General features: G+C 44.8%; 1 protein-coding gene across 1 annotated transcript in view; it reads right to left on the bottom strand.

The window, feature by feature from the left end:
* Window positions 1-1,337: 1,337 nt before the first annotated feature.
* The window catches only part of LOC107298561 (neurabin-2-like), a gene marked incomplete at its 5' end in the record, with an annotated part of 66,280 nt that continues 52,821 nt past the window's right edge, over window positions 1,338-14,796 (bottom strand). Inside the window, 4 exons of the mRNA XM_015827938.1 lie at window positions 1,338-1,391; window positions 4,397-4,493; window positions 5,817-6,046; window positions 6,792-6,845. Of these exons, the coding sequence (XP_015683424.1) occupies window positions 1,338-1,391; window positions 4,397-4,493; window positions 5,817-6,046; window positions 6,792-6,845 (435 nt within the window). The remainder of the gene's footprint in view (window positions 1,392-4,396; window positions 4,494-5,816; window positions 6,047-6,791; window positions 6,846-14,796) is intronic.

Raw genomic sequence — 14,796 nt, 5'->3', positions numbered from 1 at the left:
TTTTAGTGTTAATATTTGCTTTAACGCTTTAATATTTTATCTTGTGGGTTTTTATGATTGTAAGCTGCCTAGAGACACCTCTAGGCAAGATGACCAGCATATAAGTTTAATAAAAAAAATTAAAAACTAGTTCCAGATTCCCATTTCCCTAACAAACCCTGATGCTGACAGTGGTGAGATGGATTCAGCAGAAACTGGTGGGCTCTGGAGTTTCCTTCTGGCAAATATAGAACGGCAGTTCCATGTTTTCCTAAAATTTCTGGCTTCATTTCCTGACTACAGCTGCCTTGATATATTTGCTCTCAGCAGTTATGTCTGATCCCTCAAGTCCCTTGGGACAGTCCACTTTGTTAGTCTCCAGAATGCAGATTTCCAGGAATCTTCCAAAGTAATGTGAAGAAAATGTAATGAAGAAAAGAAAAACAGGCCAATATTTCTTCCCTGATGTAAAAGTCAATCATGCTGTCTTTTCAGATACCAGCAGTGATTCTGGAGGCCACAGCCTCTGTTCTGTTCCAAAGATGGTCAGCAAACCCTGTTGACTCACTCCTTTGAAATGAGATATATTTCCCACCACAAAACACAGAGAATAATGGTTTCCAAGTTGTTCAAAGGATGGAAATTAAAGGCAAGATCTTCCAATCTCAAAGCTAGATAAGTTTCCCACCCTCCACCTCTTCAAGCCCCCTGGCTCAAAAGATTAAGATTCAGAAAGCAAAATGAAAACTGCTGGTCTTATTTGTCACCAACAGAGTCTTTCTATGTTCCAGTCTGTTGCTTGCAGAACTGACGAGCCAACAAGTCAATGTATAGAAGTGGGGCATTGGTCCCAATCCATAAGATTCTCATCACGCAGATGGGACAGAAAACACAAATCGCTGGACACGTGTAACCACTTTCCTGTCCTCCATGGTCTGTTCCTTCAGTTGTCACAAGACGCACACCAGACACAGAAATTGACAATGATTCATCACCATCAAGAGGTGGGTCCATCTAGAATTTTACCACCCCACCTGGTCTTTCACAGCCTCTTTCCTCCATACTCAACAGGTAGCAAGGCCATTTATTACTTTTGCTGTAGTAGTTCTTCTGATTGTGTTGGGCTTTACAGTATTTTCCCTGCAGTAAAATAAAGGGAACAAGGCACAGGCTGAGGGAAGAATAAAGACTGTCCCTTGCGAATAATAGTAATAATAACTGGGAAGGACTCAATAGGCAGACAAAATGCCAAATCCAGTCTGAACATCTGACTGTGTGACGAACCATAATCATAATCAGAGAAGATGAATTCATTTCTCTGGTTGGTTTATATATTTTTCTGCTCTCTCACTTGTTTTTTAAGTCATGATGGAATTTTTCAAAGTCTGCAGCTTCGCCTCCAGTTCAGAAATCTGAAAAACACATAACAGAAAGAGATGAAGAAAAATTCTCCAGGCAGAGTAAGGAGGATTTGGGATGGGGAAGAGATAGGACAACTCAGGAAAGAAATGCACATAATGTGGCTGAAGAAACCAATGGACTGGCTGGCTCAGTGTCACAGATAATAGTAAATGGCTAAAGGAAAAAGTGGTAAGAAAAAATGATCAAGGTGAAGGGCAGTAAGGGTAATGCTAAGTATGTATATGACTGGGAGAATTTGTTTACTGCAGATTTCAAATGGCTTAGGTTTACAATCTGTTTTCATGCCATTTTCATTCCCTGTTGCGCTGCTGTACATCAATTCCTTTTATAGTTGGAATTATCATCCCAGCACCCCTCGTTACTGAGCACACTGACTGGGGTTGAAGGCATGAATTAGAAAAAACTGGAGGACTGCAAGTTATGCAACATGGCACAGATATTTCCAGATACCTCTGCTTTTCATTCAGCAAGAACGAAAGAAATGAACCCTTACTAAAATAATTTTTTTAAAAATGGACTCACCTCCCACAATAGTGCTATTATACTTTCAGATAGTTATCTGTTATATGTGAGAGGATGTATGTAAATCCTTGACAATAATAATGAATTACTTTGAAATGGGGCCTATAAAAGGTCACACTTGGGGACAGGAATTCCACCTGTTAGAGAACTGGCTGCACCGTCCACATCCACAAAAGCAGGTCTGTGGCTTGGCCATCTATTTTATTCAATGGTTACCTTAGATCTTCAAGTAGTAGTTATGGCAAGGAATGCATTTATGCAACTATGCTTTCTGCATCAAGAACAAACTTTCTTGAATTGGTGTGGTTTGGTGTGGTCAATTATCATAGTTAGACTACTACAATGCATTAGGGCTACCTTTGAAGAATATGAAAAACCATAATTGATATAAAATAATGGAGGTGTAGCCATATAGGCAATGAGCTCCCCAGACTTTGGCTATCTGTATGTTGGACTGCTCCTATGATCCTTGATTTTTGGCATGCCCATGGGAGACAACATTACAAAGACCACATTTCTATTTTCAAGATTGACTTGAACACTGCTGTCTTAGAAATAGTTACTGCAGTACGTAAATAGATTCAGCATCTCTGGAAACTGAATTTTGGCTATTCTTCCTTCTAACACTTGTCTCAAAATTCTTGCCATTGCATCCTTTATTTATTTATAGGCTGCCCAATTCCATCAGCACGGTCCATCAAAGTACTTGTTTTAGAAACTTTATGAACAATCAGCTACTGTGCCAAAACAGAGAATGAGAGAAGAAAATGTTGTTCAGCAATATATATGAGAAGCAGGTCAAGGAGAAAACATTGGAGTGATGATGATGAAAGAAATGTTTGGAAAAAGAGAGATCATGGGGCAATCACTGGGAAAACAGAGCTAAAACCTTGAATTTGTTGCTTGAATAAAGGTCAAACTCCTTAAAAAAATGAATGTTGTGTTATGTTGAGTTATGCTGCAATCAATGCCATGTACAATAATGATCTGTAATGCTTATATTCATGAGATAAAGGTTAAAACTGTCCAGATTTCAAAAACAGTGAGGGAATGCACTCTTAATTAAGCTATGTAAAGGAGACAAGGTCTAACATAACTAAGCATCCTTCTCCACTAGTCCTTTCTGCCATTCTTAAATTAAACCATTCTTAATTTAAGACCTAGGTCTGGTCTACATTTGTATCTGAATATAGCAGTAGCACTTAGACTTATATACTGCTCCATAGTGCTTTACACTGTTTTCAGCACTCTGAAACAGAGGAATTTAAAAACAAAGAAGCCATTATCTACAATCTAGATTGAGGCAGCTGATTTTTATTTTTTCTGTAATCAATTACTACCTCATACATGTAGACCAGACCAGTTTATTCTTTTGCATACAAAAACTCTCTCTGGGATATACTAGCTTGGAGTCTTGCCTGGCCTATCCCAAGGTCATACTCTCACTTTGTCCAGCCACCACAATCATAGCAAGTGTTGCCCAATTCTGTTATTTTTCTATCCGGCAGCCCAGGAACAAAACCACTGCACAAATCTATGTAAAACTAAGGTTTAGTTCCTTCAAAAAAGTAGCGCTGATTTCTGCTCACTTTGGCTTTTATGCCTGTGATCCTCACTCTTTTACTTTGTAACTAATAATCTATGGATCATTTTCCAACATCAGGGTCAGGATGGCAAGTACAGGGGAAGACCATTTTAAAAAGGTATAAATATAATATATTGGTTTATATCTTTTAGGAGCTGAATTTCCAACAACGCACTGCAGAGGGAGCTGGTGAATAAATAGTCATTAGAGTTTCCAAGATACTCACAGAAAAGGTTTTCACTTCACTCTCATATCAGGCATTCCTATGACAGAAACTCAGGGCTATTCACACACACAAACATATGTGCATGCACATGCATCAATGTTTAACATAACAGAAGCATGAAAACACCCTGACAAATCTGATAAGGTAACACTGCCTGATGTAAGATCCAACTTGCCATGGCAAACTTGCCACGGTCAACTTACTACAGCCAACTTGCCACGGCCAACTCGCCACACAGCTCACCACACAACAACTTGCCATGGGCCAACTCGCCACAGGACAATTCAACAATTCAATTATTTAAAATAATTTAAAAAATATTTTAATTTTTGTCATTCACATTTCATTTTGTCCCTCCTTTTGCATCCTTTCGTTAATGATTCTATTCCACCATTTCTTCAATATTAGTGTAACTGTTGTCCTATGGAGAGTTGTCCTACAGCGACTTGGCCATGGCAACTTGTCCATGGCGAGTTGTCCTAGACTCCTTCCCCATCTGTCAGTCTTGTGACAAGGGTTCATATTTACAGCTAGGTGCTTCCAACAGCAAGCATTCTCTCATGCATCCTGGGGCAGAAGGCTTCTCCAGTCATAGCAAATCCCTTTCCTTCTTTCTCCTTCTGGGCTCATGGTAAGCCCTCAGCACTGTCCTCGATGCCCACCTTCTCTTGCAACTTGTCAACTTCCTCTTTGTGAGATAATTCAGACTCCTCTTGGATGTGACGCTGAGTTGTCTCCTTCTTAAGAAACTCAATTTCTCTGCAAGTGGAGAAAGGGGGTGGGGGTTAAAACCAAAGTCAGAAATGCAGACACTATCCAATGGTGAAAAGAGGTTGATCATGACAGCATAACATTTCTTAGAGTAGAGACAACTTCTTTTAGGCAGAGGTTGTACTTGCATTTGCATGGCATGTGGTGAGCCATATTCCTAAATATTCTTTCCAGAAGGCCTATGCAGCCGAGAACAGAGCTATGGATTCAATGCAGCCAAGAAGCTTGGTTATCGGCTGCACAGGCCTTCCGGAAAGGCCTCTGACTGTGAAATGCAGACCTGAGCTCCATTCTCAGCTACAGAATGAAGCTGCTCCTTTGGCTGCAGAAGTGGGCTGGCTGGGCGGGGCTGTTGGTGCCGCCGTGAGGTGAGTGGAAAAGACACCCCCCCCAAAAAAAATAAGACCTGGTGCCTCTTTTGGAGGAAAAAAAATAAGACCGGGTCTTATTTTCGGGGAAACATGGTAGTAGCTAAGAAAATTGTAGCTTTAGTTTGGCAAGATTCTGTCTATTAGGTGCAAGCAAATAAAGGATTAGACTTGACTGTATCTGTCTTGTCTCTGGGCTTGGGCCCTTTTAAAGAAGTCTAATCAATCTGTTCAATACACCCAACAGAACAGAGTAGAATCCTAGAATGATAGAGTGACCTTTTCTATTTCAGTCACTGGTGGAACACATCAAATTTAAATGCTTTCTCCATAATCAAAAATCCTCACCATAAGTGTAATGACCTTCAACATTCATATATTGGGCAGAAAAACAGTAATATATTTTTCTCCTTTGCAGTATTATTTGCAACAAATGGTTTATATAGAGAAACATTAAACATGTATTTCCCTCATACCTATTGAAATGGAATAGCCTTTTCAATCATCTCACGATCCCACCCCACTTATATAAATCAGGGTATGGTTTCTACCTAAATTCCAAATATTCTGTGAAAAGAATCCCCCAAGCTGTGAAATGAAGACGTTTGGTTAGTACTTCGTAGATAACTAATAAAAAGAAGGCAGGAAGGCCCATTTTTCCCTATCTGTCTAACATCCTTTATCAAGAGCGCACAGCTTAATTTTTAAAAATCATATTACAACTACTACAGGTGTTTTAAGAAATCATGTGGAGTTATGCTTATTTTGATAGGTGGCTTGATCAGGCATGCTCCCCATTCTCGGTAACCTGATTTGTTCCATGTCCCTACCTATCCCATTGGATGGTAGAGTGCTAATCCAAGTAGTCTAACTTTGGAAATGGCTTTGCTGAAAGGGATGGAGGTTGAAAATTATGGAGTGGCTCTGACATGTCAGTTCTTACTTCTGTTGATACTCCTTAATAAGTCGTTTGGCTTTGCTATATTTCCTTTCCAGAGTCTGGTATTGGGTCTGGGTCTCTTTTAAGTGCTCATCCATAGCCTGGCACAAGTTCTGAGCCTCCATCCAGTATCCCTCCAGCTTCTCCATCCGCTCCTTGTTTTCCTCCACTCTCTGTTCTAGCTGGTCTTTCTCAATGAGCCATTGAGCTTTCTCCTGTTCAATTGATTGTAGCTGAGGACAGAGAATGCAAGAGAGAGGAAATAGTTAAGTATTAATTGATAAGCTAACTACACTTGCATAGCATACATTTCCCTTAGTGTAGGGCAACATTAACAAAATAACTGTCCTAATGACAGGTAAGTAAGAGCAAAGGAAAAAGCAAGAGTAACATATTCCAATTAAAGTTCAGAGGAGCCAGAAGGAATCAGCAAGCAATAAACTAGGAGATGCTCTCCAACATTTGACAGAGGGACTAGGCATGGGAAACAAGGCAGGGAGGCATGACAAGACAGAAATTCCAAATGGTAGCATCCTAGCAGTTCAGTTGGACATGAAAAGTGAAAACAATGAAGAAAATAAAATTACCTATGGAAAAATTGTACTGAATCCATACAATTGCCATGGTGGCACCTCAAATAGTTTATATGGGGTCACTCTAACTTTACCAAAAAATAAAAACAAAAACACCAATGATAGTGCCCAGTCTAGGACTACCCACTGAGCAAAAGATGAATATAGATCGTGCCCATGTCTTCCCAATTGGCTGCCTTGAAAATTCAAAGAGAAGTCTTTCAAATGCCCACCCCATTTCAAATGCTTTGCACAGCAATATTAAAAATAGTCCAGCTATTTACAAGGCATATCCACAGAGCCAGCTCTCACAGCCTTCCTAGAAAACATTCTCAAGAAGGGATTTTGGCAAGTCTACAAGAGAAGCAAAGGATTTTACAGCTGCCCTCACAGCCTTCATTCTTACCTTTCTTTTCAGCTGCTGTATTTCAGCCTCAGTCACAGCATGCTTGATCTGGAGCTGCCAAAGGAAGACATAGTGAGTTTAACTCCTCTGGTTTTCATACATAAAACTGGAAGCCCAAAAGCTTATGCTTGCATATCACAAATAAAGGGCTTGCTTTACAATTTTTTTAAACAATAAAAATCAGGCAAAACATTTTCTAAAGATAAATAAATACATAAATCCTGTGGAGCATGTCTTATCATACTGCCCTATGTATAACACAGGCAGAATTAAATTATTGTCTCTCCTTGGAATTGATCCCTCTGGTTCTAATGTTAGTAATTTGGTTTTATATTGTCTAGGGGATGGCTCCTCCTATATTACTTCTCAGGTTTCTAAATTTCTTTTAATAGCTGTAAGTACCAGAGGAGAACGTTGTAATTCCCTTTAGCCAAGGCTTCTGGTGTTTAATTGTTTGTGATATATTTTTCTTGTGTTTTCTTTTGTTGTACTTGCATTTTGGTCTGTGACCGCAAAATAAAAATTATAATACATAAATAAATTGGGAGGTCAACTTTCATTTCATTTGGATATTTCTGATGATTGTTAATAAAATTAAGTGCCAGGAAAATGACCAGTGTTTGTGAGCACTGCCAGAAAGTTACTCTTTTTAAACATTTAAGAGTGTTCAGGTGGCAATATCTCAAGAATCAAACTGTGCCCTCTGCCATCTTGGCATCTTTATTATTCCTTCTCTGCACAAGATACTTTTTGATTGACTTCGGTCAACTTTCTACTGGGAGAAGAAGTTTATGTGAAGAATTAGAAGTGTCACCCTTTGCTAAAGTTGCCAAGGCCTGTCAAGATTGACTTGCATTTTCACCTACATTTTTCCTTCGCTCACAGCTTGACAATAACAGGGAGGGGGTGGATGGAATGCAGGGGTGGGAGAATGGTATTCAAGCATCCATTGCTGTCTTATGCTGTCCTGCATGAACACCTGTATAAAGGGGTGCTGGTGTACCTAGATGACATTCTAATTTATACTAATTTATACTGAGACCATGGAAGAGCATGTAAGGCTAGTGAGCGCAGGGCTTGAGAAGTTACAAAAAGCCCAGTTAAACACGAAGCTGTCTAAATGTGACTTTCACAAGACCAGCCTAGATTACTTGGGGCAGTGATGGCGAACCTTTTAGAGACCAAGTGCCCAAACTGCAACCCAAACCCCACTTATTTATTGTCAGGTGCTGGGTGGGTGTGGCCCAGTGGGTGAGCGTGACCACTGGGTGGGCGTGGCTGCCATGGTCATGGCAGACTGGGTGGGTGTGGCTGGGGTGGGCATGGCCACCTCGATGTCGCTCATGGGGAGGGACGCCTGTGGGGGCTGGGCAGGGTTGGGGGAGATCCAGGGTGTCTCTGGTGGGTGGGACGGTGGGCAGGAGGCTCATCCTGCGGGGTGAGGTGAGACCAGGCAGGGGGCAGGGCAGGGGTGCCATGCCGGGGCAGGGGCAGGGGCAGGGGCAGGGGCAGGGGCAGGGGCAGGGGCAGGGGCAGGGGCAAGGCAAGGCAAGGCAAGGCAAGGCAAGGCAAGGCAAGGCAAGGCAAGGCAAGGCAAGGCAAGGCAGGGACCGGGGAGGCTGCTGCCTGACACCATCGGCCCCCTCACACAGCGAGCACATGGGGGCCAACTGTGTCCGTCAGCAGCCACAGCTTGCCACCTGCTGCTTTGGTCGGCCTGCCAGCCCCCACCTCAACACCCTGCCCACCGCCGCCTAGCACGGCCGCCCCAGGGCTGCAGGGGCTGGCCTGGCATGGGAAGGGAACGCGCCCCACCCTCCTGCCACCATGAAGGGTAAGGTTGCCGCGCCCGCCCCAGCCCAGATGCCCTCGCCTCCCCCAAGCATATTTTTACTAACCTGCCTTTCAGCTGCATTCCGTTTCTCCGTTCGCTTCTCAGCCTTCACCGCATGTTTGTGGGACTATCGGTAAAAAAAAAAAGTTCCATCAGACTTTCTAACTTCTTTTTTTTAACCGATAGTCCCACAAACATTTTATTGGCAATTCATCCCCACTTTTGCCCAGATAGCCCTGTCCATCACCAACCTGCTCAAGACGAGGGGAGGGGTGAAACTCAAACCGAGTCAGCCACTAAACTGGTCCATAGAATGCCAAGCGGCCTTTGAAAAACTGAAGTGGCTCTTTGCTGCAGAGCCAGTTTTGAAACAACCAAACCCAGATGATCCTTTCATAATCCAGGCGGATGCTAGTGATGTGGCAGTGGGGGCAGTTTTACTCCAGAGGAATGAAAAGGGGCAGTTGCAGCCCTTTGCCTATACATCTCGCAAGTTAACTGATACTGAGAGGTTTTGGGTTTGTAAAAACCCTTCATTTGGCAAAGAGACAGTTCTGGTGGCCAAAGATGAAAACGGACATAGAAGCCTATGTGGCCAGTTGCCCTGTGTGTGCCTCCATGAAGCTCCTACCCTGGGAAGCCTCCAGGCTTGCTACAGTAGGTAGCCAACCCTGCTAGCCCATGGGAGGAGATATCCATGGACTTTATTGTGGAGCTGCCTGAGAGTGCTGGGAATACTGTAATCTGGACTGTCATTGACCTGTTCTCGAAGCAAGCACACTTTGTGGTGTGTCTGAAGATTCATTCAGCCTGGGTCTTAGTCAAGATGTTTGTGCAGCGCATCTACAGACTACACAGGGTCCTGAAGCACATTATCTTGGATAGGGGGGTGCAGTTCACAGCAAAGTTTTGGCGGGAGTTCTTGAAAATGATAGGCTCCTCCCAGGGACTTAGCTCCACCTAACATCCTAGTACTAATGGAGCTGCTGAATGTACTAATTCTTTGGTAGAGATAATACCTGCACTATTATTTGAATTATCAGCAGACTAACTGGGCCAAACTCCTGCCTTTCATGGAGGTGGCATATAATAACTCGGTGCACAGTAGCACAGGTTTTACCCCTTTCAAGGTGGCCAGGGGGACTGGGTTCACACCCATGCTGGAGCTCCTACAGGAAACCCCATCCTCAGTGTCATTGGCTGAGTGGATGGATACTTTGAAAGCCATGCGGGGCATTGTGCGTGAGGCGCAGAACAAGGCTAAGGAAATTCAAAAGAGGCAAGCAGATCAGAGAAGAGCTTCCCAGAGAGAAGGGATAAGATGTACTTGTCCACAAAATATTTGAACCTGAGGCAACCTTGGAAGGAGTTAGGTCCCAAATATATAGGGCCTTTCCAAATCCCCCAGATCATAAATCCGGTGATGGTGGAGGTGAAGTTGCCAAAAAGCCTCAGGCGGGTTCATCCAGTATTTCATTGTAGTCATTTAAAACCCTTCTGAGACTCTGGATTGAGGCCAGTCAAAGAACCACCTCCTCCTCCCATCCCAGTTAAGGGAGAGCAGCATTATGAGGTCAAAAAGATCCTTGATTCCAGATACTACAAGGGAAAGTTACAATACCTACAATACCTAAAGGGCTACCCATTAGCAGATGCTGAGTGGGGTGCTGATCCTGATGTTAGGGCATCAAGGTTGGTTAAGAAGTTCCACACTAAGTACCCTCAGCGACCCCAGTAAGAAATGCAGCAGTAGTGTCAGAACCCATCACTCTATATGCATTGGGGATTCTGTTTCTTTTAGGGTTCTGCCAATCTTCTGGGAGAGGGAAGGGGAGCTTGGGGCTGCTACAGTGTATTTCCTTTGCTTTGTTCCTTGCTCTATCCTCTTTGATGTTTTTTTCTCAGGGTGAGAATGGAATGTGCCTCCGGCCATCTGCCTTACCTCTGGACCGTGGGGACCATGCAAAGCGATGTCGAACCACAGCGGTGAGAAAGGAGAAAGCAACCTTTGCAGGGAAGCTCCCCCCAAGGTTGGCCTGAGCGACAGTAGCTTGGATTCCTCCAGTTCATCTGATAAAGCCGAGACCAGAGAGAATCGGGAAAAGTTGAGATGGTCAATAGGCATGGGGAAAAAGGAAGACTGGGAAGCAAAAGCCAGAAAGGTTACCCTCAAACGCGGCAGCCATCAACCGGGGTGGAAGCGAGAGATGGAGAGGTCACTCAACCTCAGCGAGGGGGAAGACGAGAGACCAACCTGGTCTGATCACTTCCTTAAACAAGCCATCAACCTGATGGTGGAAGCTTTCAAAAACCTTAAAGAAGAAGAAGCAGACCCCTGCCGGGGCTCAGTTGTGCCGAGACTGGAGGAGGAGGAATGCCGAGAGGGTGAGCTAGCAAATCTTGGTCCCTCCACCAGCGCCTCGGAAGCTACGGAAGTGATGGCTGCAACCATGACCCCAGCACGGGCTACCCCAGCTGGGGGAGACGGACGCAGAGCCAGACGGAGGAGGACCCACCGGCCCGACCGGAAAGTCCCACTCTTGGGTGTGAACTACGACAGGGCACCCCAACAGCTAGGGTTTTTCCTAGCCCATGTCCTGAGTTACATGGAGGAATACGACCAAAATATCCTCAGCTACAGCGGATGGGTCAGGGCGGTGACCATGGCCCTGGAGGGAGCAGCCGCTCGATGGATGGTGACCCTACATAACACTGATGCCCCCGAACTCCGAAACTTTAATCAATTCATGGCAGCTTTGAGACGGAGGTTCGAGGACCCCTTAGCTGACCGGAAAGCCAGAGAACGCATCAAAATGGTGAGGCAAGGTCGTTGCCCGGTGGCCGAGTACACGGAGGAGTTCAAAGACCTGGCATGCTGCCTCAACTGGCTGGAGGAAGTCCTAGTTGGCCATTTCAAAGACGGGCTGAACAATGATCTATACCACGTGTGCATCGCCCAGGGAGATCCGGATCGCCTCCACGACTGGTGCATCCTGGCTGAGGAAGCCGAGATCAATCAAGCCCAAAGTCAATGATGGTTTGGCCGAGCATGGAGACGCTCCATCCAGAGGGAAAACGAGAGGTGGCAAAACCCCCCACAATGGCACCACGTTCAACCGCCTGCTTCAAAAGCGGTAAAGAAGGGCACCGAGCTGCAGAATGCCATTCGAAAACTGTGCGCAAGCCAGACCAATCTGGTGGAGGGAAGCCTGGGAAGACTCCTCAATGACCCAGGGAGACCGCCATGAAGACCGCCGAGGTCGTCGAGGTTCAATCCCCTGGGAGGAGGAACTCCGACCTCGACAGAAAAATCACTGGACATGCCCAACAGCGATTTCAAGGATGAACCCCTGGTAAGTGGACCCATCGCACCCCTCACCAGAACAATAGAAGTGTTAAGCCCAGTAATGCAGGGAAAAGGCTCTATTGGACTTGGGTTGTACCCGTTGCTTAATAAGCTCAACCTTAGTGGGGAATCTAGGGATTCCGGTGAGGAGGCTGAAGAAGCCAATTTCATTTGGCCAGATAGAAGGGTCCATCTCAGGGGGAATCCCAGTCACCCTGGCCACACAGCCGGCAGAGCTCATGATGAGGGATCATACCGAGACTTTGACTTTTATAGTAACCCCTGGCATGGAGTGGCCCCTGATTTTGGGGATGATGTGGCTAAGGAAGTGGAATCCAAGGGTGGACTGGAGGACAGGAGAGCTGAGGTTTCCCAAAGAGAGACCCGCCACACGGGGGGGACCCATGGACCCAAGAGAAAAGGAGTTCCCGAGGTGGTAGCGACCACAAAAGATTGGGGGTTGGAAAACGTACCCACGGAATACCGGGATCTAGCGGTGTTCAGCAAAGAACGGTCCGACGAGCTACCCCTTCACCATCCCATTGACTGTGCCATTGAGATCCTACCGGGAGCCAAATTGCCTAAGCCCAAACTGTACTCAATGACTCCCTGGGAGCTGGAAGAGTTGCAGAAATTCATAGAGAAAAATTTAGCGCAAGGTTTTATCCAGCCGGTAAGACCAAAAATGGCAGCCCGGGTGCTGTTCTGCGAAAAGAAAGACGGGTCTCTTCGCCTTTGCATGGACTATAGATCCTTGAATGCGGTGTGCTAAACCAATATCTACCCCTTGCCGCTAATGAAGGACATGGCCCACCTAGAAAAGGGGAAGATATTCTCTAAATTGGACTTATGGGAGGCATATTACCAGGTCAGGATTAAGGAGGGAGACGAATGGAAGATGGCGTTTAACTGCCCCCTAGGGTGTTTCCAATTCCGGGTGCTTCCATTTGGACTGAAAGAGGCACCAGCTGTGTTCCTGCAGTTGATAAATGAGGTCCTCCAGAAGCACCTTTACAAGGGGGTTCTGGTGTATTTGGATGACATCTTAATTTTCACCGAAACGAAAGAGGAGCATGTCAAACTAGTCAGAGCAGTTCTAAATAAGCTCCGTGTCGCCCGACTCTGTGCCAAGCTATCAAAGTGTGAATTCCATAAGGAAAAAATTGACTATTTGGGATATCGCATCTCTCATAATGGGATAGAGATGGACCCGGAAAAGGTCCGAGCGATGTTAGAATGGGCACCACCACACACAAGGAGGCAACTGCAAATTTTCCTGGGGCTCGCTAACTTTTACCAGCAGTTCATCCTCTCTTTCACCCAGATAGCACTCCCCATTACCAATTTACTAAAATAGAGGGGAGAGAACAAGCCAAAACCTAGCCAATTGCTGAAATGAATGTCAGGTGGCTTTTGAAAAGCTGAAAAAGCTTTTCTCCGCCGAGCCAGTACTAAAACACCCAGACCCAGAAAAACCTTTTGTAATCACGCTAGTGATGTGGCGGTAGGAGCAGTCCTTCTCCAGGAAAACCAAGAGGGCCAGTTACATCCTTGTGCCTACACCTTGAGAAAACTCACAGAGACCGAACAAAGGTGGGCAGTGTGGGAGAAGGAAGCCTATGCCATGCGCTGGGCCCTCCTTACATGGAGGCATTTCTTGGAAGGAAATAAAATTCCTTTCCAAGTGTGGACTGATCACAAAAACCTGGAAGCATTAAAAACCCCAAGGAAACTGTCCCCAAAACAGGCGAGGTGGTCCCAACACTTCCACCCATTCAATTTCACCATCAACTACCTACCTGGGGGGAAGAACTTCCTAGCCAACGCCTTATCAAGGCTGCCCCAATACAATATTACAAAAACAGAGGTGGTGAACCCCCTGATACCTATGAAACAATTTCACATATTATTATTATTATTATTATTATTATTATTATTATTATTATTATTATTATTATTATTATTATTATTATTATTTGGTGGTGACATTTGGGTGGTGACGGACCTATTCTCCAAACAGGTCCACTTCGTCCCATGTCCGAAAATTCCCACAGTTAAGGTCCTAGCAAAAATGTTTGTACAGCATATCTATCGATTGTATGGGCCCCCGAAACGGATAATTTCGGACAGGGGGGTGCAATTCACCTCAGACCTGCTAGGTACCGCCCAGGGCTTGTCATCTAGTCATAATCTGCAAACGAATGGGGGGACAGAACGATCAAACTCAGTACTAGAACAGTATTTAAGATGCTTTATCAATTACCAACAAGACAATTGGACCGACCTGCTTCCATTTGCAGAGGTTGCTTACAACAATGTCGTACATTCCAGCACGGGTTACACTCTGTTCCAGGTTGCAACAGGACAAAGCTTCAACCCAATGCTTCGAACCCACCATCCCCTCCCTGAAGGAATGGATTGCACAACTCCAAAATACGTGGCGGGTAGTTAGAAAAGCATTAGACGAGGCTAGGGAAGCTTACAAAGCTCAAGCAGATAAAAAAGCGGGTAGGACCTAAACCAGGGCTTTTCAACCTTTTCACCCATTGTACCACTTTTAGGATAAGGCAACATCCAAATACCACCAGTCGCCCAGCAAGGTGTCAAAAACCTGACACCCCCCCCAAAAAAATGAAAAAAATGATAAAGTAAAGGTAGTCCTCGACTTACAACAATTCGCTTAGTGACTGTTCGAAGTTACAGTGGCACTGAAAAAAGTGACTTATGACCATTTTTCACACTTATGACTGTTGCAGCATCCCCAGGGTCATGTGATTTACATTTGGATGCTTGGCAACTGATTCATACTTATGACATTCAGTGTC

Source organism: Protobothrops mucrosquamatus, unplaced genomic scaffold (genome assembly GCF_001527695.2).
Source record: "Protobothrops mucrosquamatus isolate PMUCROS unplaced genomic scaffold, P.Mucros_1.0 scaffold4081, whole genome shotgun sequence".
NCBI lineage: Eukaryota > Metazoa > Chordata > Lepidosauria > Squamata > Viperidae > Protobothrops > Protobothrops mucrosquamatus.
This window is presented reverse-complemented; position numbering and strand designations above follow the sequence as displayed.